This window comes from Mytilus edulis, chromosome 7, assembly GCF_963676685.1.
Source record: "Mytilus edulis chromosome 7, xbMytEdul2.2, whole genome shotgun sequence".
NCBI classification, from domain to species: Eukaryota; Metazoa; Mollusca; class Bivalvia; order Mytilida; family Mytilidae; genus Mytilus; species Mytilus edulis.
Genome location: NC_092350.1, coordinates 79,584,131 through 79,610,857, shown reverse-complemented (window position 1 = coordinate 79,610,857; position 26,727 = coordinate 79,584,131). Strand labels below are relative to the sequence as shown.

The following is a 26,727-nucleotide window of genomic DNA, read 5'->3' as shown; positions in this document are numbered from 1 at the left end:
ATAGCGATAAGGTGTATTAATGCAAGTAAACTTCTTATTCTGTTATTAGCGAAAAATCATTAGTTATCTGATGTTCTATTTTAAAATCATAAATATTCTATTTTTTCTTTAATTTTTGAATAATGTGCAGGACAATTCACAGGTTGTTTTGGTTGTAATTATGGAATTTAGCGTGATTTGCAGTTCAGTATTTTTCACATGGGACATAACTCTACCCATTTGTCATGTGATAACAAAAAATAGTTACTCAGATTTTGGGAGACGATTTTCAGGAAGAAGTATATATTTCCCGGTAATTTATACTGATATTTGACACATGTTAACAATGTTAAACATCTGTTTTATTTTCTTAGCATCAATGGTATTGTTATTATTTGAGATGATTCACAACATAGTCATGATAATCATTAGACATTACCCAAAATTATCTTCATATTTATATCCCATCTCTTTTTAAACTGTTAAATAGCTGCTAATTCTTTTAGGTGATTACACTCTAACATAGCTGCGGAACCGTAGCTCTCTGGTTCTTATGATATTTTTTGACAATCCACTAATAGTAAAAAATACCATTAGGACCTAGGCTAAGAACTACAGTTCTGCAGCTAACTCTTATTATTTATTAAAGTAACTTGCAAAAAAAATGTAGTCCAAATAATTATGACGTCTTACAAGGCTATTTTAAAAAAAAAGACATTTGAGAAAATTTTAAATAGCCTTACACGACATGCACGATGTCATAATTATTTTGTACTAAGTATTACTATGCTCATGACAGACACCTGTTCATGTTAACAAAAATCTGTTGCTCATTTCATGAAATATCCTGCGACAAAAAATACTCAAAAGTCATAAACATTTCAGTATATATCTAATGGTCAATATTATTTGTTAGATTTTCTCCTGAAAAGATGCCAATTGTCAATTTCAGTGAATTTTACTTTACATCTGTTTAACTTGTTTAACTTGTGTTTCTTCTAATATATGCAACCTAATTTTTGTTTGTGTTCTTTTTTTTTGTTCATGAACATTAATAATGTGTTAACTGTTGATACACACATATTTGTAGTCGTTTTTTTCTTCGCTATGAATACCACTGTCACTCTAATAAAAAATTTATAATCAATTTAACTATTGTCAGTTTATTGTCTTAATACTGTATGCCATAACCATGCATTTTAATGGTCTATTGTCTATTGTCTATTGTTTATTTAAATACAAAATATACAACATGATTTTTTTATAAAGAAACAAATCTTTGTAAAACTCATTCATGAATGTCATTTAACACATGTGTGAATTATAAATCTCTATTTGGCGATTTGCGATGTATTGTACAGATTTGAAAATTAGGTGCTTATATTATACCACATTAGCCTGTCACTTAACCAGGACCATTTGATCCTGGTCAATATAAAAGTTGCAAATTTATTTTGTCAGAAAAAAAGACAAAAGAAACCAAACATGCCAAACATGAAAAAGGGACATTTAAACTCAAAAGTAAAAAAAAAAACTGTCAATGCCATGGTAAAAAACAAGCAAAGACTAAAAGAAAAACAAAGTATAAAAAATTAAAAAAACACAACAAAAAACACTATCGACTAATCGATATAAACATTAACCCCTTAAAAAACATGGGTGCTTGGGAAGGGTAAGCAAATACCACTTCTAATGGGGCCCCATCTTGATGCTCATATAAGTACAAACTGGGAGATAAGTCTAATTCAGTAGATAACATTTGAGAAAAGAGGACAGGATTGCGGTTACGATATTGGCGTTATGAATTTGAATTTGGAACATAAAGGTCGCATGTGTGAAACTTATATTACATAATGGTCAACCAGATAGTTGATTCAAGTTTTCTACTGTCACCTGAAATAAGCCAACAAGTGACATAAACACACATTTTTTTTTATCAACCTCATCATACATTGTACATGTATATTTATTTTTGTAGGAAACATTGTTTTGTGTATGTTTTCTCAATCAGAAACATACAAACATTTTGTGGAACTCTCATTTGATTCAATTACATGTATAGAATTATGAATTAATTTTATTTTATAGATAAAACATCATGTCTAACTATGGAGCTACAAGAGAATATCGAGATGATCCAGGCTATGCACCATATAAAGATGGAAAGCAAGGTAAGTTGTCATAATTTGTGTTCATGCTCTTGTCTTGTTGTCTTAGGATGGTTGCTGTCTGTTAGACAACAACCAAATGCATTGATCTCCATTGTACATCAGTTGTTTTCTCCTTGCTGAAGCCTGGGCATCATCTTAAGGTCTCCTTATTTGTAAAAGGTTTCTTTAAAACATGCATCTGTAAAACTTTTTATTTCTATGATTGAGCAGAAAAATTAGAAAAATTAAAACAATATACAACGGCCATTGACATCAAAAATTTCTTTTGTGAATTAAACTTTTACATGCATAACATGCTGGAAAATGATGTTCTGATAAACATTCAAACACTAAAGCCAGTAAATTGCTATACTTTTCTCCTTTAAATTTGAGTCAATATTTCCATTATGAATTATCCTCTTATTCTTTTCCAAAACATGTGAAAATGGTTTTAATGTTTAATAGAAATAAGTGCAGAAGAATTTTTAATGCAGAGAGTTTTACATTTATAGTGAAAAATATGATGTAATACATCAAGTAGACAAGACAATAGTTTCATATGTTGTCCTCATATACATGTACATGCACAATTGTACATGTAACAATTTAATTCACAATTTTGCATGTGTATGTCTGTTTCTACTCCAGTTAAAATAAAATATCCTTACTTGTATGGGGATTGACTGGACAGTTGTAACTTCAATTTTATAGATCAAAGAAGATTTTCTTATTTTACATTATGTTTTATATTTGTAAAAAATTATATTTGCAAATTATATAGATGTGGATAATTTACACATATTTCATCTGTTACAGATGGAAGATTTAGTGACCTGTGTAGAGAGATTAGCGGAAACATCAGTACAATAAATAATGGAGGTTAGTATGATATATACATTGTTGGTTAAAAGGAAGTAAATAAAGATGACTGGCGCCACCTAGATTTTACATCCAAGATAATTGGTAGAAGTAAATTTATTTTCTGCTGCCCTGGTAATTAGAAATACAAATTGAAATAGTGTGAAATGGGTGTTGGCCATTGGTGTAGAAATAGCGAGAAATTTAGAGAAAATTCTCTGTGACAAACAACATTTTCTGTGCCAAATTAAGCAAGGGGTGTTCTTCATTCATAATATTTCGAAAATTCCAGAACCGTTGAGTACCCTTAAAAAATGCCATTTTTCTATCAAAAAAGCTGCGGCATGATATGTGTTTGACCATTTCAATTACACCCAAAGGTGTTGATAATTCAGAATTAGAAAATTTTTTCAATGGATCTTTGATAGTGAAAACGCAGGACCAAAAAAGGCTACCATTGTCGCCTATGTAAATAATTACTTCCTTGTAACCTTGTATGATGTAATTTAAAACCATACAACACCATTTTAAAGCAGCAGTCACAATTGCCAATGTGGTTAGTGTTTTATGCTTACAAATAAAGTTTCAATCAATAATTTATAGAAACAGTGAATTCAAAAACTTTTTGTTTACCAGTATTTGTTATAGTATTAAGGAACTCATATTGATCCCCAATTCAGTATGAATTTTGTTCTAATTTTACGTAATTTGTGCTGTGTTCTGATGAAGGAGCTATTTTTTTTACTTGTAGCAAATGCATTGGATCGTGCAATGAAAATTATAAATACAGAGAGGGATAGTCCTCAGATTAGAGACAGAATGTAAGTTAATTTGGATTCAGTTATTTTTGTGGATTGAGGAACTACTGTATTTTCATGTTTACTTGAATTTTTTGCCAAGTAGGCATAAAAAACTATGACAAATTTTAATTTTGTCGAACATTGAAATTTGTTGTTCCTTGTTATTCACAAAATCCACAAAAGTTTGTATCCAACAAATAATAATGAATCCAGAATACATATATTCTTTGAGATAGGAGGATAATTTGTTAAGGATGTTCGCTACTCTGTTTAAAAATAACAAGCTTTTTGTAAAAGACTGTTATAAATTGAAAGTATATAAATAAAGAAACAAAAAAAGCAGAAAAAAATGGAGGGTCTGTGGGCTGGTTTTTGAGATATAAGCCATTGAAAATTTTGCAGGAAATAATTCTCTCTAGATTTTTCTTTCACTTAACATTGGCACCTTTTTTGTTTAAAAATCTATGAAAAAATAACAAGGATTTCATAAGATTTTGAAATATGGCTTTTTAAATCATATGTAATAAAAATATGAAAAGAAAAATAGGGGTTAGTGGGCAATTTTTTTTAATGTTAATACATGGATAAAACCAGAGGATTCCGAAAATCTGGCAAAAATTCAAAAAGTAGAGGAGCAAACATCCTTAACATACTGTGGATTCATTGTTATTTGTTAGATTCATGGTGAATTACAAATTTTTATAAACAGACTTTGAATATACATTTAATTAAATAAGGTTGATAATACATGTAGCAGAATATTCAACAAAGTCTGAGACTTATAAGAAAGTTTCAAATATCTCACTGGTCTAAAGTATTTATTATTTTCCTTTGAAATTATATGGAAGCTTATTAAATTTACTAAATATATATTAGGCATACATGTGCTGAAACTGATCATTCTTTTTCCTTATAACATTTGATATTTGACTGTTAATATATTCTTTTCTTAAATAGCCATGACACTTCACAGAGTACAAACAGAATTGTAGTCGACACAACAAAGTTAATGAAAAAAGTGGCTGGCATTAAAGGTCTTGATAGAGTAAGCAATTGTTTCATTCAATATTAGATTTACAAGCAGAGCAATGAGTGCAAATTATGCTTGGAAGAAAAGAGATTATCTCAAAAAGTGGTGTAAACTCAATAGGGATAAGTAAGGTCTCTTTCGCATGTAAATCATGAACAGTAAGATTGACACCCAAACTGACAAGGGAACCAGAAGTAGATGGGCTATCAAAAAAATTTAAATTTTGTGGTTGTTTAAAAGTTCAGCATTGACCTCATTCTAACACTTTATTGTGTTTGAAAACAACACTATGATCCATTTTAAAATGAGAATGGAAATTGAGAATGTGTCAGAGAACGAATAAAGATAACCTGACCAAAGAGCAGAAAATAGCTTTGTTTAAATAGAATACACATGCAGTACAACATCAAATGCCAATGTAAATTGTTAATTAAAGGGAAACTTCGCAAAAAAATCAAAAATTGATATTATGTTTATTCTGTATAAAAATGCTCAAATTCATAGATATTAAAGTTTTATTCTGCTAGATAAGAGATCACCATCGGTTTTAAATTTAGAGTATCAATTCTCTGCGGTCAGCCATTTTGTCACCTTCTCCAATTTGCAGTCACGATATGTCTAAGGACCAAAACTACAGTAACCCGATGTAGTCGTAATTGCGTGTCGATATCTCGTCAATCGTACGGTTGTTTTATCCGACTAGTTAACTATAGTTAACTAACTTGATACGGAAAATTTTCTTCTTTTTTTTTAAATAACCATGATCTGTTATTTTTAGACTGATAATATAGGAATTTAATAGTGAAAAAGTCAAAATTTCAAATCATAAATAAGTCTTCCGTGAAACTGGAATTGTTTTCAAAAATCTAATTAGATCATAATTCTTTTATGTAATAAACTTTATTCAAATAAATTAGGATCTTCGCTCCACTGATCACCCGCATGGCTAAAGGTATTACTCCCAAAGATATTATAGGGGGTGTGAGGTGACACGTCCAGGTATTCAAGCGATTTCCTGTCGAGTTTGCAAATTCATGCATCGTTTCACTTCTTAGTGTATTGATAAGTGTACACGGCCGATAACTTATAACTTTCCATTTTGAACTATTAGGTGTATAATATACATCTCTATCTTGCGTGTCCGAAAGTGATATTACTAAACTCATACGCTTGTTTATGAATAACATTTCTGGTGAAAAGAAAATTATTTATAAAAATATAAATAATACCAAAAAAAAACAAAACAGATTTGATGAAATAAAAATCTATATACGTATTTTTTCCAAGGGTAAATTTGGTAAAATGTAATATATACTCGTTGTCAATGGTGAAGGCCAGAAATATTGATTTAAAAAAATGTATGCACTTGTCGACCATTCATATATACGCTTGGATTATAAGTTACGGACCTATAGCGCATATACATATACATGTATACATAGAACATAAGAAAGAAACATACATTTTGCGTAAATTGGGGTAAAAGTTTTGTAAAATGACAAGTCCACGTATGCCAACAGTATGTAATCATCAAATGACGATAGACTATAGTATACCAAAAGAAGAAGAAGAAGAGATTTAAATGCAGGTCGATATATAACTTTATTTGGCTCATCGAAGTTATGGACATTTATATATCAATTAGATTGTTCTCGAAAAAAGAAAGAAATTCACCATCATCACAATTGTTCCGACATGCATGTAATATATACGCAACTGGAAGTACACTAATACCGAGGGATGTGAATATTTTCCAGGAAAACTATAGAGTATCAAATTTTCAAATCAATTTCGGGATTTATTTTCTCTCTTGACATTCAATGACAGCAATTTAAAGAATAAACTGCTTATCCGTTTTAGTGGTATTCTTGCCAGTTGAAACAGACTTATAATTACATGAAAAAATAGGGAAAGATGACATTTAATTCGTTCATTTTTTTTTAATACATCGTTGGTCAAATAGCTAAAGTATTATATATAGTTACGATGTGAGACAAAGAGTATTTTAAGAAGGACATTCCCGATTATGTATAAATTTTGTTGATGTTTTTCACACTTGAAAAGCATATCTGTTCGTAATTTGATTCCATTCCAATTAGATCCTTTAATTTCCTGTCAATTTTTTAAAACATCTTTTTTCAAATATCTGAAGTATTCATGTGTTGAGAGATTTAAAATATTTTGATGAGCAGTTTAATTCCTAAATAGGTAATTAAAGATCACTTTGGATGGACTAAATTATATAATTGCAATTGTTAATGATCTGTTTGAATTATTTAAGGCTGCCGTTCCTAATTTGAAATAGTACAATTTTTAGTTCATAAACTCGTGTTTAGAAGGCTATTTTTATTTATAAATTCTTCAATTAAAATAATTCAGTATTTTATCGTTACTAAAGTAATCAAAAGTCATAATTCATTAAAAGTGATCTTATGCAAAATATAAAAATATACAACAGCTATCCAGTTATTGTGCGATCTTATTATTCCCGTTAATTAATTTTAATTATTTTTTTTTACATTCATGTGTCTGAAACTTTGTCAACTCCCGTTTACAATTGATACGAAATGTTGTTCACACCTGAAATGCCAGTGAACCGTGACGCCTAGATTTCACTGAATGAGGATCAAAAGATTAGAATTACATAATGCTAATCTTTTAATTACCTTGAGTTAAACTACGCATTCCACATTCTTTAGGTGTCACAAAACAATACACATTTTATTGTTTCCACCGTACAAGCTTAAGCAAGTGAAAATGATTGCTGGAATGAAGCAAAAAGGTCAGAATACAAACATGTATTTTTAATACACTATCGATCATGTCAGTTTCGTATGTTTGTTTAAAGTATTTTTAGAAACAAAATCATAAAAATGTTCTATTGTATGATTTACTTTTATTATTAAAATTCGTTTTACAAAATCCACACGATCTTATTTTAAAAGTTGCATGGCTATCATTTATTTTTCGTTGGTTAATAGCTACACCAAAAGTCGTCAATGCGCTTTAAATCGCGTTATTAGATGGTTAACGAACAAGACTTAGATGAGATATTTTCCCTCCCGGCATGCATCAAAGACTTAAACTACGTCACATAAGTCAGGAAGTTTCAAAAAATAAAATTAATAATTCCCAATTTTCTTCTTTATTAGATTTCATATCAAAATAAAACTTGGTGAATATGTTTTTTATGGTATTATGAACATAATAAGATGAAAAGTGAAAAATCGCGAATTATCCCTTTAACTACTAGCAATGACCAACATAGGATTTAAATAAGAATTATGGTAAAACTTCATGCATTTTGTTAACTTTTAAATCCTTTGATTTTATAGTCACAGAAATTACAGATCGACAGATTAAAAAGTGATTTTCAAGATTCAGTACAGAGATTTTCATCATTACAAAAGGTAAGTTATTTTCACTAAGGATAGATTGTTTGATTGTTGTTAGTTTTGAATGTCCAGTGACAAATATATGACTCAAATATTTGTTACGTTTTAAGAATGGCAACAAATTAACAATTAGCTCTGCTGAATAGGATGAAGGACTTTGAATTAAGACAGCCACTGGAAATGATGACATATTGGTTAATCCTGTGATTCTTATTATAAACATTGTTTTTGTTTTAATATATCAAAAAGGTTTTGTTTTAATATTTCAGAAAGCAGCTGAAAAAGTTAAACAGACAACAAAATTAAGTGAAAAGAAACCAAAATCTTCAGCCGGATGGTTGGTAAGTCTTGTTTCATTTTAAGGACCCTAACATTTTATACATATTAAGGGGACATACCGTAATAAAAAGTTTCACTTACCAGGGATGGATGCCGGATGCTTTGAAAGAGGGCTTTATTCCTTAAAATTGAATGCATACACACACTTTTTTTTATTGATGTAAAAAAAATATGTTTTTATGCCCCACCTACGATAGTAGAGGCCAGTGGCATTTTATTTTCTGGTCTGTGCATCCATTCATTCGTTTGTCCTTCCGTCCGTCTGTCCTTCTGTCCATTCGTCCCACTTTGTTTTTGGTCAAGGTAGTTTTTGATGAAGTTAAAGTCCAATCAACTTGAAACTCAGTACACATGTGCCCTATGATATGATCTTTCTATTTTTAATGCCAAATTAGTGTTTTGACCCCAATTTCATGGTTCACTGAACATAGAAAATGATAGTTAGTGCAAATTTATGGTTAAAGTTTTTGGTCAAGGTAGTTTTTGATGAAGTTGAAGTCCAATCAACTTGAAACTTAGTATACATGTTCCCTGTGATCTTTCTAATTTAAATGCCAAATTAGAGTTTTGACCCCAATATCACGGTCTGCTACACACAGCAAATAATAGTATAAGTGGAGCATCTGTGTACTTTGGACACATTCTTGTTTTCAAATCAAAGGAGGGACTGTTCACCCTTTATGCCCCACCCCTTTCTCTATTGCAACTGCTTTGAATCCTAGATCAAGGGATAAAGTATAAATTGTTTTATTGAGGTAATTTGTTGAGTGATATATTTTTATGATATCTGATATATTTTTATGATATCTGATATATTTTTATTTTATCTGATATATTTTTATGATACATGATGTATTATAGGATGAAGATGATGATAAATCTCCATTTGTTGAACAAGAAAGACGGAGAGAGGAGATGCAGGCTCAGGAACAAGTGATAGAAGATGATCTAGCATTAATACAGGATAGGGAAGAAAGAATTCGACAATTAGAAGTAAGTATCCCAAATTATTACAAAGGTTGCATTGAATTACTGTAATTTCGCAATGAAATAAATTATAAAAATTGATAATTTCACATGTGAAATAAACGCCATAATTGTACTCATATGATGTCATATAACAAATATATTCCACTTGTGACCAAAAATTACTGATAATTAACTATGCATTCATGAATGAATGTGTTTTCTGTGTCAAGTTGAATATTTTACGATATTTGAATGCTTCAATTTGTTATTCTATAATTAAGATTTGTAAGGCGATTGAAAGAAGATGTTCCTTAGCCTTGTACCACAAATTTTGTAGGGAATTCCTTCAGAGGTGTTGATTGACCTTTATGGAATAACCGTTTCACAGATAATATTGGATATGTTCCTTACGTCGCAACTACAATCCCTTTCCCTTTCATGAATGTGACCTACTGAATTAGACTATTTACTGAATTTGTTAAAACATGAGCAACAGAATGAGTGCCACTTGTGGAGCAGGATCTGCCTACCCTTCCGGAGCACCTGAGATCACCCCTAGTTTTTGGTGGGGTTCGTGTTGCTTATTCTTTAGTTTTATATGTTGTGTCATGTGCTCTATTGTTTGTCTGTTTGTCCTTTTGATTTTTAGCCATGGCCTTGTCAGTTTATTTTCAATTTATGACTTTGACTGTCCCTCTGGTATCTATCTTCCCTCTTTTAATCTTAATCAATAAATTTTTTTTTTAGTCTAACCTCATTTTGGTTTATTATTATCGTCTTTTAATTATGCATGTGTCGTCTTTGCTAACTTCAACTTTTTTTTATTATTTCAGGGAGACATTCTTGATGTGAATGAAATATTCAGAGACCTAGGAGCATTAATTCATGAGCAAGGGGGACAAATAGGTATTCATAATAGAATTTATATTTTGCATGTTTTTTGTCATTTCAAAATTTCAAAACCTACATTAAACAAAAATTAGTGTTGTCAAAATTGTACAGTTTTGCCTAATCAGTTATCAGATAATCGTTCAACCTATTAATCAGTTAACCGGTAGTTTAAGTTGATGTTTGAAGGCCTTATCTATAGTACCCTACAGTTTTATGATACTATGAATTGAAGTTTGTCCTTGTCTGTGAGTATTCCTGACAAAGTTTGACTTTTAATAATCCAATACCCATTATTTACTATGGCGTTTGTAATAATTTCAGATTGAAAAACAACACATCTCCTATATCTTGTTGAATTTAATATGTCTAAAATGATGACTCTCCAATTTTCTCTTGATGTTTCAGAAAATGATTACGGGCGTTTCAACTTGTATCATCAAATATACATTAATAACATTCACGTTGATTTGCATTTCACAAGTTTTTTAGTTGTTATTTCATTTAAAGTATGACAAAGCCTTGCACAATAGAGTTTGCACATTTAGATGTAGGTCTACGCAATATTAGATCAAAATTAAGAAGTAAATAGTAAAATATAATCAGATTACTGATTTAAAGTTACTGTTTAAAAAAACATGTGTACTAATTATCTTAGCTTAAGATCTCTGCCCAACCTGACAAGTTGTCTTGGTTCTAATCATTTTTTTATGCCCCGGCCGTAGCTTAGGGCGCATAAAGTTTTACCCTTGTCCGTCTCTATGTACGTCCAATAGTTGGGATTCCATTCTCTAACTTAAGTTTTACTCAACCAAATATAATGAAACTTATACACAATGCTAATTACCACATAACACAGGTAAAGTTTGAATTTGGACAGTGTCTGTTACGAATCTAGAGTTATACCCCTATACAAATTGAAAAATTTCTGATTTTTTTTGTTTTCGGTTCTCTTATTTAGCTTTGCCTCAACCAAATATTATGAAACTTATACACAATGCTTATAATCACAAAACACTGATCAAGTTTGAATTTTGGTGGCCTCACTTTTACTGTTTAAGGTGGCTAGGGACTATTCGACTGCGCATAATTTCACGCATGAATTACAAAAGTATTTGTCGTAATTTTTTTTAATATTTTGATTGATTAGAAATATTAAATCATTGTAGTTATGTGACTAATAGAATATTTTTGTTATTATCGGTATTTTTTAAGGGTCAAAATGACATTTCACCCATTTTTATCATTTTCCAGCCAAAATTTGGGTTGAAAGGCAAAATAATTTTTTTTCCTTATCGGTGACCTATGTTTTTTATTGACTCATTCTTTGCAGCTGTATTCCAGCTTTTCATATTACAGATTTGGAACAATTGTCATAGAATGTTTTTTTGATATTCCGAAAAAAATATGTCAACACCTCTATTTCCCCTATCATTTCATTGAAAAATGGTCCCTTTTACATACCTGTTTAAAAGTAAAATTATGAGCTTAAATGGTCCGTGACCCCCTATTTTTTTCGACCAATTTGATTCATTTTCTTTGAAGAATAAAATAACCAAAAATAAGGCACCTCTGATAGAAACTTCGAATACGCCCGAGCCACCTTAAGAGTAATGCCCCTTTACAAATAGAAAAATTACCAAATTATTTTGTTAGTTTTTTTTTTATCAACAATTAATATACTGGACAATTAATCGGTCAAATCAATTACCACAATGATAATTTTGTTCTAAAATTGAATAAGTTGGTTAACCGTGTAGAGTTTTTGGTATTTGATATTAGGTCCTCCCGACTGTTAACCTGTTAACATATTAACCATTGACAACACTAAAAAAATACATTTATAACAAACTAAAGGTATGGACATAATTGTGAATTGAACATGTGAAAAGTTGAAAAACAGGTCCAAGATTAAGTACAATATTAATTTTGTTATGTTTGTAAGACAATTAAAAATAATTGTTAACACTGTCACGGATAAATGTTGAAAAAATGCCTGGAGCCAGAGGGTTTGGAATAAAACTGTTATAAAACTCTATTACAGATTCTATAGAGGCAAATGTTGAACAAGCTTATAGTCATGTAGAACAAGGAACATCTCAGTTAGGGAAAGCTGCCGACTATCAGGTAAGGGGAGATAACTCATATTAGTGTAGAACAAGAAATATCTCAGTTAGGCAAAGCTACAGACTATCAGGTAAGTGGAGATAACTCATATTAGTGTAGAACAAGAAATATCTTCGTTAGGCAAAGCTGCAATCTATCTGGTAAAGGGAGATAACTCATATCAGAGTAGAACGAGGAATATCTCAGTCAGGGAAAGCTGCAATATATCTGATAAGGGGAGATAACTCATATCAGTGTAGAACAGGGAACATTTTAGTTAGGGGAAGTTGCAGACTATTAGGTAAGGGGAGATCACTCATATTAGTGTCAAACAAGGAACATATCAGTTTGGGAAAGCTGCAGATTTTCATGTAAGGGGAGATAACTCATATCAGTGTAGAACAGGGAACATTTCAGTTAGGGAAAGCTGCAATCTACCTGGTAAGGGGAGATAACTCATATCAGAGTAGAACAAGGAATATCTTAGTCAGGGAAAGCTGCAATATATCTGGTAAAGTGAGATAACTCATATCAGTGTGGAATAGGGAACATCTCAGTTAGGGGAAGCTGCAAACTATTAGTTAAGGGGAGATCACTCATATTAGTGTCAAACAAGGAACATATCAGTTGGGGAATGCTGCAGACTTTCATGTAAGGGGAGATCACTCATATCAGTGTTAGAACAGGGAACATCTCAGTTAGGGAAAGTTGCAATCTATCTGGTAAGGGGAGATAGCTCATATCAGAGAAGAACAAGGAACATCTCAATTAGGAAAAGCTTCAGACTATCAGGTAAGGGGAGATCACTCATATCAGTGTAGAACAGGGAACATCTCAGTTAGGGAAGCTGCAATTTATCTAGTAAGGGGAGATAACTCATATCATAGTAGAACAAGGAACATCTCAATTAGGGAAAGCTTCAGACCATCAGGTAAGGGGAGATCACTCGTATCAGTGTAGAACAGGGAACATCTCAGGTAGGAAAAGCTGTAATTTATCTGGTAAGGGGAGATAACTCATATCATAGTAGAACAAGGAACATCTCAATTAGGGAAAGCTGCAGACTTTCAGGTAAGGAGAGATAACTCGTATCAGTGTAGAACAGGGAACATCTCAGGTAGGAAAAGCTGTAATTTATCTGGTAAGGGGAGATAACTCATATCATAGTAGAACAAGGAACATCTCAATTAGGGAAAGCTGCAGACTTTCAGGTAAGGAGAGATCACTCATATCAGTGAACAACAAGCTTTTCTTGGGTTTAGTCTTTTTACAGATAAAAAATGGTGATTTTGCTGTTTATGACTTTTTATATTCCCAATAAAAATCCAATTGTTATACATAATGTTATGGCAGTCACTCCTTCAAGTTATTTTCAAAAAACAATTATAACACAGAAAAGTTGCTCACTTACACTTTTTCTTTTTTCATAGTGGTTTTGTCAATATGGACTGAAATAGTGTTAAACATTCTTCAATCAATCAATCAATCAATCAATCAATCTATCTATCTGGTTTGTCAAAGGAAGTGCATTTAATTTGATGTGACAAAATACCACATTGGTGCAACGAGACTATTTTTGTGAATTTTGATGTTACCACCCTAATATTAATTCTTTTTTTCTATTTTCAGAGGAAATCCAGAAAGAAGATGTGTTGTTTACTAATTATATTACTTATAGTAGCAGCCATAATAACATTAATTATCATCTTAGCAACCAAATAATGTTTTCATTCCTTGACCATAATTATCATTCCTAAATCAGATACATCTACATTTATAACAATTCATATAATTGTTCTGTAATTATTATAACATCTATAAGTTATATGTGTTCCATGTACTCCATAAGCAACATCTGTTTTCTACTCCATGAGCAACATGAGATATCTACTTCATAGGCTTCATGTATTTTCTACTTCATTAGCTACATGTGTTTGCTACTGTATAAGCCTCATGTGTTTTCTACTCCATACACTATATGTTTTACCACTCCATATACTACATGTGTTTTCTATTCCATAATCTGCTTGCGTTTTCTACTTCATAAGCTATGTGTTTTCTACTGTTACCACTATTTGTATCAATTATTGTAAACTTAGAGAATCATATAGGTTTTAATGATAAATGAATGATATCATTGTTAATGTTGAGATGTAATGATCCTGAAGGAAATTATGTGACAATCTATTTTATAAAATATTTTATGCTGTTTTATTGCTGAACTTCAAGAAAGATAAAAGTTACTTTATGACTTTCAAAGGTGTCCCATAATAAGGCTGATTTTTATGATATTTTATGTTTAGATTTTAGTGCAATATAATTATACTTTTTTATATTTCATATTATTTTTGGGTTTCCTAGATTTGTTTTCTATCGAAACCTAAATTACATTTTGAAATTTAAAAATGGCCTCCCCTGATTGGACACATATAGACCAGAAGTCAAATTGTCTCCCTTGGGTGCTTTAGTTAGAGATTTAACATGGAAAATTCAAATTCAAATTCAAATATAATTTCAAAAAATGACAAGAAAAATGTTTAAACTTTGCATTTAACAAGTTACATGCCTGTAACATTTAGATAATCTTAATTTTTGTTGGAAATTGCATGTATCTGTTTTGAATGGGTAATTAAAAACAAAATTTCAACTGCAATATTCTTTTTTGATACAAGAAATATGTTCTAATAACCTATATATATTACAATTATCATATTTTTGCATAATGTTATATATTTACTGAACAAATCATTTCATTATATTTTATTATTTGTGATTGTATGTTTATTTATTTGTATATATATGTATATATAAGTCTATGATTTTATATATGCGGTATTAATTGATCAGCTGTTGTGAGATATTTTGTAAGAGCTGTTCCTGGCTTGAAGTTGGCATTTGTAATATAGTATTTTGCTTTACTCTGAATCCATTCTTTGAATAGTACACAGATTTAAATGGAACAAGCCAAAGTTTTTATTGTTAATAAAAATATTGTTTTATGATACTTAGATTTTCATTTGTATTTTTCTTGTTTGTTACTTTCTATGATGTTTTTTTTCGTTTATTTTCTTCAAATTAACAAACTCTCCTGCTAAGAGAGGTTTATTTTCATCAAAACCATATTTTCCTGCTGGGAACACCAAAAAAAGTTTTTTAAAAAGTGTGAAAATGGATAGCAAAGGGGAATTTAAAGTAACTGAGTTATTTTTAAGTGAAATTCTTATAGACAATAAATTCAAATTATAATCGCACATGCTCTATCTCAAAAAGATTTTCTGCTGTGTAGTGTTCGTGTTCTACCTTTGTGTGATTATAAAAAAATCATCAGCTACCTATTTGAACATGTAATTTTATCCTCCTCGTTAATATTTCATGCATAAAATCTGTGAAAGACCCTCATGGATGTCAAATTTGGATAGTTAATGAAAAAATTTGGCAAGTCGTACAATGTCCACATTTTATTTGAAGACCAGAAAAATAAAAGGCTGCTAACTGTATCCTTGTATGTAAGTCTAGGAAACCAATCTAGCAAATCCAGTGTGGACACTGTTCTTGAAAGGGACTATTTGTATCTGCTCCTCTAATGACAAATGATGTGTTAATTGTGTTCAAACTGATTGTAAAATGATTTTCAACTATTTTATAAGTCCCCTACCAACCAAGTTGAAGGGGACTCTATGTTTGCACCAGGGATGAACACGATTACTGACAAATGTAATCGATTAATAATCGATTACATGAAGGATTTTTGTGCAATCAATTAATAATCGATTACTTCATCAAAAGAAATTACATTACTTTTCGATTACTGTCAATTACACGCTTTAAAATGTAAAAAGTTTAAACACAACTATGCTGCTCAACTTATTTAGAGAGGAAATTTAGAATATTTCAAAAACAGCTTTAAAGCATTTGCACTCTGTCTGTCTGTCCAGCAAATCAGTTTTCTACCCTTTATTTCTTCGTGCTTGAAAATATTAATTTGACATTTGGGATATTGCATTATCATAACAAGTTACAGATCAAGTTTGAATTTTGTATCGGTCTGATAATTTTGTGCAGAGTTATGGTCCTTCAAATAATCAGTTTTCCACACTTTTTTGTCATGCTTATGGATATTGTTTTGATATTTGTTAAAAAAAGTTTACACCATGACAAGTTAGCATTTTGTTCCAGTACAATTAATTTTTAACCAATAGGGGAGTATGTATTGCCATGCAATACTGCCTGAATGCTTGTTTCATCCCAAATTAATCACTCCATTAAACAGAATTCAGGCTTCTAACCTGCATAGATTTGGTACCTTTGGGACTAACTAAATCTGACCATATGTGGTATGGGCTATGTATGCTCATTGTTGAAGGCTGTATGGTGACCTACATAATTTCTGTATCATTTGGTCTCTTGTGAAGAGTTATCTCATTAGTAATCATACCACATCTTCTTTTTACATATAATGAAGGTTACTTTTGAATTTTAAAATGCATAAGTATTACTACATCAGAACAAAAAGACAATAACAGTTGTTGCTAAATAGAAATGACAAGATGACTTTTATTGTAGATTCCATTGTACTTAAAATGATATTGTGATCTGGTCATGTGTTTGTATAGCTGGTAATTTGGTCTCCATAACAAACTTTGCCTTAAAGGGGCACTAGCTACGAGATAAATAAAGAATTAGATATATTATTTTTTTTGCACAATCATTAGTAAAATGCAAATAGTGAAATAATAATTCACTTTTAACAAAATATGACAAAAAACATTGATTATGAATTATTCAATTGCAAGTGAGTAATTCAAATTCATTGAATCCGTATTCATGTGAACTTCAATTTAACCCCTTAGCTTGAGATAAATAACACGTGAATTGTATGTGTAAAGTTATTTAAAGGGACAGAATGTCAACATTAAAAGTGAAACAAAGGTAAATCATTTGATTGGCTGATTCGTTCCACAAATTATCATTTTGATACGGGTAAAAACGATGATAAACATTTATTTTTCATCTATAATATGAAATTAAATAGACCTAGAATAATCCAACAGCATGAGTTTGCTTAATCTATTTATATCTTTATTTATGTTTACATTGCTTATATGGTCATCAGATGATTTTAGAGGTCAACTCGATAAATAATTAGATGGCTTCTGACTAAATTACACACGAAAAGAAGCTACATCTTTTCATGTCCTTGCCCTGTTAATTGTTTATTTTAGACTTTTAATAGTTTGGATAAATGTTTTACATTGTTATAAATAAAATATGAGAATTTGATTAAAATCGGTGAACATGAATTTGGCAGCTAGTGCCCCTTTAATCTAATGTTATTAAGTTAAAGATAGAGTCACAGATTAGTCTCTCCCCAGTTCCATTATCTACACTCATTTCTGAAAACGGTTCTCTCAGTCAAAATTTACCTAAGACTGATTTTTTTTATATAGTTGCTGAAACATGAAAATGAGGTCAGGACCGTGGACATATGACAGACAGAAACTTCATAACATAAGGCATCTCTATATACCAAGTATGGTATTCTACCAACTAAAATATAAAGCTTTTCAGTACTTAGCTTAAGCTGTTGTTTGCTGATCACTTTCTCTATGTCAAGCTTTCGGCAACAGAAGTCACAGGCTTGACAAAAAAGACATTTATTATCTTCAACAGTGTATGCACAAAGTTCTAATATAGCAATAGCTGCTCCAAGTCTAGTCAAGAAAGGTTGTGAATAAAATGAAGACTGTTAAAGATCTGCAATCAGCACCAAATTCCATAAACTCTTGTCACTGAGATATGTCTCACTTTTTTGTAATTTTGATAATGCAAATGTTGAAATTAAAATAGCAATATGTTAACATGTTACATAAGTGAGGCAAATATTCAAAGTCGATGAACCATGACTGAAGGTATATGGTTGAACAATCTCCATGGAAATGAGATGTGCCAATGTTAATACAACTGCATACCAAATACCATTGACTTATCATAAGTAGTTCCCTTTAAACAAACCTGAACACAAACATTTAAATGTAAACTACATGTATATAAAATTTCAAAGTCAAAGATGAGGGGGTTGAATTTTACAATTTTCATGGAAATAAGACTTGCAATTACCAATAAATTCCATACCAAATATCATTGACCTAACATTAGCAGTTCATCTAATCACAAACTAAAACATACTTTTAGTTTTTCGCACTCTAACTTTAGTAAAAGTGAATAGAAATCTATGAAATTTTAACACAAGGTTTATGACCACAAAAGGAAGGTTGGGATTGGTTTTAGGAGTTTTGGTCCCAACATTTTAGGAATAAGGGGCCAAAAAGGGCCCAAATAAGCATTTTCTTGGTTTTCGCACTGTAACTTTAGTTTAAGTAAATAGTAATCTATGAAATTTTGACACAAGGTTTATGACCACAAAAGGAAGGTTGGGATTGATTTTGGGAGTTGAGGTCCAAAGAGTTTAGGAATTAGGGGCCAAAAAGGGGCCAAAATAAGCATTTTTCTTGGTTTTCGCACCATAACTTTAGTATAAGTAAATAGAAATCTATGAAATTTAAACACAAGGTTTATGACCATAAAAGGAAGGTTGGGATTGATTTTGGGAGTTTTGGTCCCAACAGTTTAGGAATAAGGGCCCAAAGGGGCCAAAATTAAACTTTGTTTGATTTCATCAAAAATTGAATAATTGGGGTTCTTTGATATGCCGAATCTAACTGTGTATGTAGATTCTTAATTTTTTGGTCCCGTTTTCAAATTGTTCTACATAAAGTTCCAAAGGGTTCAAAATTAAACCTAGTTTGATTTTAACAAAAATTGAATCCTTGGGGTTCTTTGATATGCTGAATCTAAAAATGTTCTTAGATTTTTTAATATTGGCCCAGTTTTCAAGTTGGTCCAAAATTAAACTTTGTTTGATTTCATCAAAAATTGGATAATTGGGGTTCTTTGATATGCCGATTCTAACTGTGTATGTAGATTCTTAATTTTTGGTCCCGTTTTCTAATTGGTCTACATAAAGGTCCAAAGGGTCCAAAATTAAACTTAGCTTGATTTTAGCAAAAATTGAATTCTTGGGCTCCTTTGATATGCTGAATCTAAACATGTACTTAGATTTTTGATTATGGGCCCAGTTTTCAATTTGGTCCAAATCAGGATCCAAAATTATTATATTAAGTATTGTGCAATAGCAAGAAATTTTCAATTGCGCAGTATTCAGCAATAGGAAGAAATCTTCAATTGCACAGTATTGTGCAATAGCAAGAAATTTTCAATTGCACAGTGTTGCGTAATAGCAAGAAATCTTCAATTGCACAGTATTGTGCAATGGCAAGTATTTTCAATTGCACAGTATTGTGCAATAGCAAGAAATATCTAATTGCACAATATTGTGCAATAGCAAGAAATTTTCAATTGGAGTTATCTTTCTTTGTCCAGAATAGAAGTTGAATCAACTTAAATCATTGTTTTATACAATGCACAATGTATATTCACTTTTACTACCAACTGATAAATTAAAACAATCTTTACCATTCAGTGATAACAATTTTTCTCATTTCAGATTTCTTAAATAAAAAGAAAATTTCTTCAATTTTTTTGAGAGGATTAATATTCAACAGCATAGTGAATTGCTCAAAGGCAAAACAAAAATTTTAAATTCATTAGACCACATTCATTCTTTGTCAGAAACCTATGCTGTGTCAACTATTTAATCAGTCCAAATTTAGAGCTGAATCCAGCTTGAATGTTGTGTCCATACTTGCCCCAACCGTTCAGGGTTCAACCTTTGCAGGCGTATAAAGCTGCGCCCTGCGGAGCATTTGGTTCTAATTGTTGAGGGCTGTAGGGTTGTCTATAATTGCTTAAATTCACTTTATTTGAACTTTGGTAATTATAGTTGTTTCATTACCAATCATACCACATCTCCTTATTTTTATATACTAAACGATAGAGTGTATCAAGGCTTTAAAAGCAAGAATGTACTGTCCATAGTATACGGATGCCCCATCCACACTATCATTATCTATGTTCTGTGGACCATGAAAATGGGGTAAAAACTCTAATTTGGCGTTTAAATCAAAAAGATCATATCAGAGGAAACATGTGTACTATATTTCAAGTTGATTGGACTTCATCAAAAACTACCTTGGCCAAAAACTTTAACCTGAAGCAGAACAGACAGAGGGACTAACCAATAAAAAAGACTGACTGATGACTAAGGAACAGACAAATGGATGCACAGACCAGAAAACATAATACCAATAAATGGGGCATAAAAATCAATAAATAACAAAATAGAGAAAATAGTTTATTCAGCAGTACAATGTATATGAATAAGAATGTTAAAATATGAGGTAAAAATATAAATATGTCAAAAACAATAACAGCAAAAAAACAAATACTGGAATCTATATTACATATAAAGGATACAATATAATCATTGGCTTATGATAACCGTAATGTCAGGTCTAGAGCATGTATAATATTTGTAGAACATAGGGCTAGTTGGTCAGCAGTAAGTGACCCTTTATGTCTGGCTCACTCAGAATATACTATTTCTACAAGAGCTACCAGTTTAAAACTACAAATGGTTCTTTTGATAAACAGAAATTCTTGAAAAGAAAACTACTAATTATGTACCCAAAATACAAGCATGCACCAATCACAATAACATTTTCTGTCTTCAGTAGAACGTGAAACTGGGGTCAAAAATCTAATTTGGCATTAAAATTAGAAAGATCATATCATAGAGAACGTGTTTAGTATTAAGTTTTAAAATGATTGGACTTCAATGCAACTTTATCATAAACTAGCTTGCCCAAAAACTTTAATCTGAAGCAGGACAGACAGAGGGACGAACCAAACAACATAATGCCCCTATGTGGAGCATAAAAATTGATTGAAATGAATTTATTTCTTATATCTATGACAGATTGTCTCTATTTTAACAATACTTTCAATTACAGGCAGTATGATTTATGTGTACCTTTATGTATGACATAGATAACCACTGATGAAAACAACCACATAATTATTAGACTAGTTATTAACCTCTGTTTACTGAGCAACACACACATATTAATTACCTAAACATACAGTGTTACATTTTATACATATAGTGTTTCTATTTATAAAGCAGCAGGTTATTCATTTTTGATAAAATTGATTGATTGATGAATGCATTATGCCACATCAGAACAAAAAGGCTAATATCTTTTTTGGTTGAAATTTAATTCAAAATACTGAATTCAAATTTTCAGTTCCATATTTGAAACTAAGCCAAAACAAACATATTTTTTATTTAAAAATCACTCTTCCAAAATAAAACTTCTAAAACACTAATGTATTCTCATTTTACCAAACTTAATACATGTACTCCCATTAACACATAAGCTTACTACTGAAAATGGGAGATAACTCATTATTTATTTTTTTTTATTGTGGAAAACTAGATTTCAAATCCATTTAAAATACGTATAATGTGTTATTTCAATCCTTTATGATTTTTTAATTGTTTGCATAATATTTTTTCTATAGTGAAGAATTTTATTTATAAATTAGACTGTCTGTTTCACAGAATTAAAAGCAATCTAAAAAAAGTTGACAAATTTTCAACCAAGTATTATAAATGTTCTATTTCAATCTTTTGTTACAATCAAATAATGATTTATCATAGTTTATCTTAATAAGCAGTATTCTTACTAAAAGCACTATAAATCTAATTAAAAAATTATGAAATTAAAGACATACAAAAATAAAGTTTAACACACTCTTGAATAATCTTGTGAAAAATACAATCATAACAAAAAACATTTGAAAGAACAATTCAATCATTTAAAAGCAAACAACAACAACTATATTGCAGTAATTTATATTATCAGGGGAAAATATGCTAAGTATCTGATCCCCCCTCAATCTCCTTAAAATACTATGGGGTGATGATTTTTTAATTAATAATCAGCGTTCTCCCCATGTATCATGTTGCTATTTGAATAGATTATAAAATGGAATCTTTTTAAAATTCAGTGTTATAATTTTATGGAAACAGATCCATTTCAAACCACATGGTGCTATTTGAAAATACAGTGGAGACCAATATGATAATTGCTACATATTTATATCCTATAATGTATATATTAAATAAAAGACTTATGGTTTTAATACTGATTTATTTTTGGCAACAAAAGTTTTTGACAGTTAAGTTATTGAAATTTTGACAAATGATCATCTACTAATGTATCTATTTTATTTCATTTTTATCTTTGGAACATCTTCAGCAGTTTAAATTAGTATTAAAGACTTTTATCCTTTATTTCTTGAAATAAAAAATTTAGAAAGTACAATAAGTAATACTTATTGATGGTTATTTGTTAAACATAAATTTGTTGTAAAAAAATCTTAAATAATAATAATATTGATTGTGTGTTTAAAATCAAAACTGACCATATTTCTGAACTGCTACAACATCTGACATAATAATACAACATTGTAAAATATTTACCTTGAAAAGTATTTCAAAAGTTTTCCATATTATTTTGCACAATGTAAAACATCTCAAATGTCAATAGTAAATTTTCAAAACATAAATCACAAAATGTGAAAAGATATTGCATCAACAAAAAGGTTGATCAAATTAAATGAATTCCAACAATATAATACAATCTACATCATGAATACACACACTATATCCATAATATGAAAAATTCAATTTTAAAAGAAACACTGTAATTATCTCCCTTGATCCCAAATTAAACAACATCTTAATTCAGCATTTATCTACAAAAACACATGTATTATGCCAGGAAATTTTTGGTTAGTACATTTTGTATTTTAAAAAAATTGTGTATTAAAAAAATAAGAAAGTTCAGCTGTAAATTTTATAGTTTTACTGTCAATTTATGAATTTTTTACATGTAAATCATGACAATAAAAAAAATATTGTGTGAACATTATGATGTTTCTATCCTTTTAAAGATTTTTTAAATAAGGAAGAAGTGGTCATCATAATTAAATTCAAATCACACACATTAGTGATTTTCACTCTAACTGGTGATTTTTCTCTTTTGCTAGAGTTTTTTAAACTCAAATGGTAAATTTTTTCAGATATTTAATCAAATTTGCCAGATGACTGAACCACAGTGCTATTAGAAAACTGTCATCTTTTCAGAAAAATTCTTTTTCACAGAGCATCTAATCTTATGACAAAAGTTCATTGTTTATTAACATTTTCAATTATAAGTTTAAAACTTAAACAATATCAAGTCATAAGATTTCTTAGTGAAAATAACTAAAAGTTTGAAGCATTAGTTATAAATTTTGAGGAATCGGGGACGGGAATGTTTGTGGTAAAGGTGAACCGTCAGGGTGATTCTGTCTCGCCATTTCTTCCAATGCACGTCGTTTCTTTATTCCTTCATTCACTTTATCATAGCTTGGATGATTAAGTTTGTAAGACAGTTTCCATAGTAATGGTTCTGAACGTGGAACATATTTCTGTCCTAATGAGTCTATTTTCTGGTTGGCCGGGGGTGGTGTTGGTGGGGCCGGCGGTGGTGGTATAAATCGGTGTTCATACTTCTTGAAATTTTCAGGTGGTAATATATTGCCTACAATAAAAACCAAATAATTATATTAAACAACTATTGAGATTATCTCTGACAGTTATATAGATCAAATTTATCTGAAAGGAAGGTAAATACATTGTAAATAGCTTCCTTATTTCTTAAATTGTAGATTTCATTAAATCTTCTCTTATTTTTGCTTAATAAATGTTAATTTTTAGCAACTTCATCAATATTTTTTTCCTTCAATTTATAGATGAGCAAAATGTGTTTATTGGTCATCAAGTTTCTTTTTAAAATTTTGCCTTTCAAATATGTAATTTTTAAACACAACATGCAATATACATGTATATATTCTTTGTCAATTATAATTTACAAAAGTTAACTATTCAAATTAACTTAAAGTACCTGAACCTGAAAGGCTTAAGCAATAGGTTAATTACAATATACATGTATATTCATTCTTTATATTATTTATGCACCTACATTTGTATCTCATTGGTGTTGGCTAATTACATTATACCTTTATACCAATAATTCAGTTACATGTATTTACATTTTGTCTTTATTCTGAAAATTTAGAGTAATAGAGTATAACAGTTAGATATCAAATACCCGCCCACTGTCACTATTTGCGGGGGATTTCTCCCATGGAGGCTCCCAAATTGAAATTTTGAAAGAGCAGTTTTGTCCACAATTTTAAACAAAACAATTAATTTACAATGTCTTAAGGCTTGTAAAAGTATTGAGAAGGCAAAAAACAACATAAAAATGTATTTGAAGGCCCCCTTGAAGGTTTTTTAGGACTATGACAGCCATCTTGCACGCAAAACCCCCATGGGCATTTTTAAAAGTTGGCAGGTATTTTTTGTAAGTTGACTGCAAGGTGTAAATTTGTGACTGGTCTGTTTAAACATATTAAAAAAAAAAAACAGAAAAAATGACTCTGACACATGTCCTCAATTGATCTTACCTAACTCGTCTAATGGTGGATTTCGAGCATCACTTTTTACTCGTAAACGTTTGAAATCTTTTACATCTGCTCTTGTCCTATTAATTGCCAGTGCCTCAAACTTTTCATTTCTGAATACTTTTGACTCTCGTAAATATTTATCAAATGTATGAGCACCAACTCTAGATGGAGCAGGAATGTTCAAAGGGTACATTGTTGCTATTATATCCCCAATTTTTCTTCCTTCAGCAGTATTATGAAAACCATATTCCTTTCTAAAATTTCTCCACACATTACTGTTGAAATTTGAGTCTGAATTTAACGGAAATGGTGGTGCATGCTTCCCTGCTTCCAACCATAGTTTATATCCCATATGAGGATGACCATGTACAAATTGTTCATGGTCTGTCCTAAGATAGTGACTACATTCAATGTCAAGCATAGATTTAGGTTTTCTCCTTGAAGCAAGTTTTTCTGTTGGTCTTGGTGTAAATCCTGTGTATTTTGGATTTTTTTCTCTCATTAAAGATTCCCTCTCCTCAATGGTCGGCATTATGACATTAGCTGACATCACAGCTTGTCAGAGGATGTATTTTCTGAAATGGAAAGAAGAATTATATTGGTTAACTATGAGTTAATTAGCCATCAATGGTCAAGTTTTATCAAGGATTTGTATAGTAAACAAATCTTTGGTTTTATGAACTTTTATCAAATGGAAAATAGTTTGGTAATTTAAGCATTTCAATAAGAATCTGACTGTCAGACACTTCATACTCACTATCTATAAATGAATACATTACAGTAGGAAGAAAAAAGCAAGGCTCAGAAGTAAATAATATCTTGCCACTATAAATAATACTTTTTTTTTTGTACATACACTTATATGGTCTTATATATATCTAGTCTGAGCGGACTTCAGAGTAATCTCTGACTAATATTATATATCATGTATATAATTGATGTTGTTTTTTTATTGTATTTTGTGTATTTTATTAAAACCATGGAAATTTCAATATTCAAGCGCAATGGTGTCTATGTGTCTTTGGATCTTTGGTAGAAGTTGCAGATGCTGTTCACCCCAAGATTTTTCTATAAAATAAGCTTTATTCTGTTTAACAGTTTAAATTTACATTAGGTTTACAAGGTTATCTCCCATTTCTGTATTAAAATGTGACCAAAATATTCTTTCAAATATATAATTTTAGTATTGTAGCTGAGCTGTAGTACATCGAAAAATATTAGTTTGTAATCTTCAATATTACTGTATATGTTTCATCTCAGACTACTGTAACAAGTCTCAGCTGCAGCCTCATCAGGTTTTATGAAAAAATTCAGATAGATTACAAAAAAAGACACTATAATTTACTTTGAAAGATAATAAAGTGAATTTAAGTTCTGACGTAATTTTCATTTACAAAATACTTACCTTTTATTTTTATAAAATTTTAATCATTTTTTATTGGTGAGCCATCATATCGTGAAATTGTATATACGTCGTCATAACAATTCTAAATCACGTCAAATCTCGCAGGTGCTTGTGCTCTTCTGTACGGTGAACACACTCCCGATAATTATTTACGTTAAATTTCATTTAAAAATATGTTTTAAGACGGTTAAGCTCAATTTATGATAGAAATACAAGGTTAACTATTTTTAAAGTATAAAGAATTAGATATTGCAAATGAAACATCGAATAT

General features: G+C 30.3%; 2 protein-coding genes across 2 annotated transcripts; one reads left to right on the top strand and one right to left on the bottom strand.

The window, feature by feature from the left end:
• The first annotated feature begins 200 nt into the window (after nucleotides 1-200).
• On the top strand, nucleotides 201-15,518 carry LOC139482343 (syntaxin-7-like). The gene is made up of 11 exons (XM_071266195.1): nucleotides 201-292; nucleotides 2,068-2,150; nucleotides 2,946-3,008; nucleotides 3,739-3,808; nucleotides 4,745-4,832; nucleotides 8,153-8,227; nucleotides 8,482-8,553; nucleotides 9,413-9,544; nucleotides 10,354-10,426; nucleotides 12,453-12,535; nucleotides 14,144-15,518. Exons 2-11 carry the CDS (start codon nucleotides 2,078-2,080, stop codon nucleotides 14,234-14,236), a joined length of 822 nt encoding a protein of 273 aa, XP_071122296.1. The 5' UTR covers nucleotides 201-292; nucleotides 2,068-2,077; the 3' UTR covers nucleotides 14,237-15,518.
• Nucleotides 15,519-20,812: 5,294 nt separating this feature from the next.
• LOC139482302 (testis-expressed protein 52-like) lies at nucleotides 20,813-26,577 on the bottom strand. Its single transcript, XM_071266104.1, has 3 exons — nucleotides 26,457-26,577; nucleotides 25,052-25,626; nucleotides 20,813-24,123 (listed from the first exon to the last, which is right to left on the bottom strand). The coding sequence occupies exons 2-3, from the start codon at nucleotides 25,599-25,601 to the stop codon at nucleotides 23,825-23,827; spliced, it is 849 nt and encodes a 282-aa protein (XP_071122205.1). The 5' UTR covers nucleotides 25,602-25,626; nucleotides 26,457-26,577; the 3' UTR covers nucleotides 20,813-23,824.
• Nucleotides 26,578-26,727: the final 150 nt, after the last annotated feature.

Excerpts from the sequence above, each read along its gene's own strand:
- LOC139482343 (XM_071266195.1), top strand. The coding sequence starts at position 2,078 with ATGTCTAACTATGGAGCTACAAGAGAATATCGAGATGATCCAGGCTAT. Across the intron at positions 3,009-3,738 it reads CAGTACAATAAATAATGGAG|CAAATGCATTGGATCGTGCA; the intron begins GTTAGTATGATA and ends TTTTACTTGTAG. Across the intron at positions 8,554-9,412 it reads AATCTTCAGCCGGATGGTTG|GATGAAGATGATGATAAATC; the intron begins GTAAGTCTTGTT and ends GATGTATTATAG.
- LOC139482302 (XM_071266104.1), bottom strand. The coding sequence starts at position 25,601 with ATGTCAGCTAATGTCATAATGCCGACCATTGAGGAGAGGGAATCTTTA. Across the intron at positions 24,124-25,051 it reads TCCACCATTAGACGAGTTAG|GCAATATATTACCACCTGAA; the intron begins GTAAGATCAATT and ends TTTTTATTGTAG.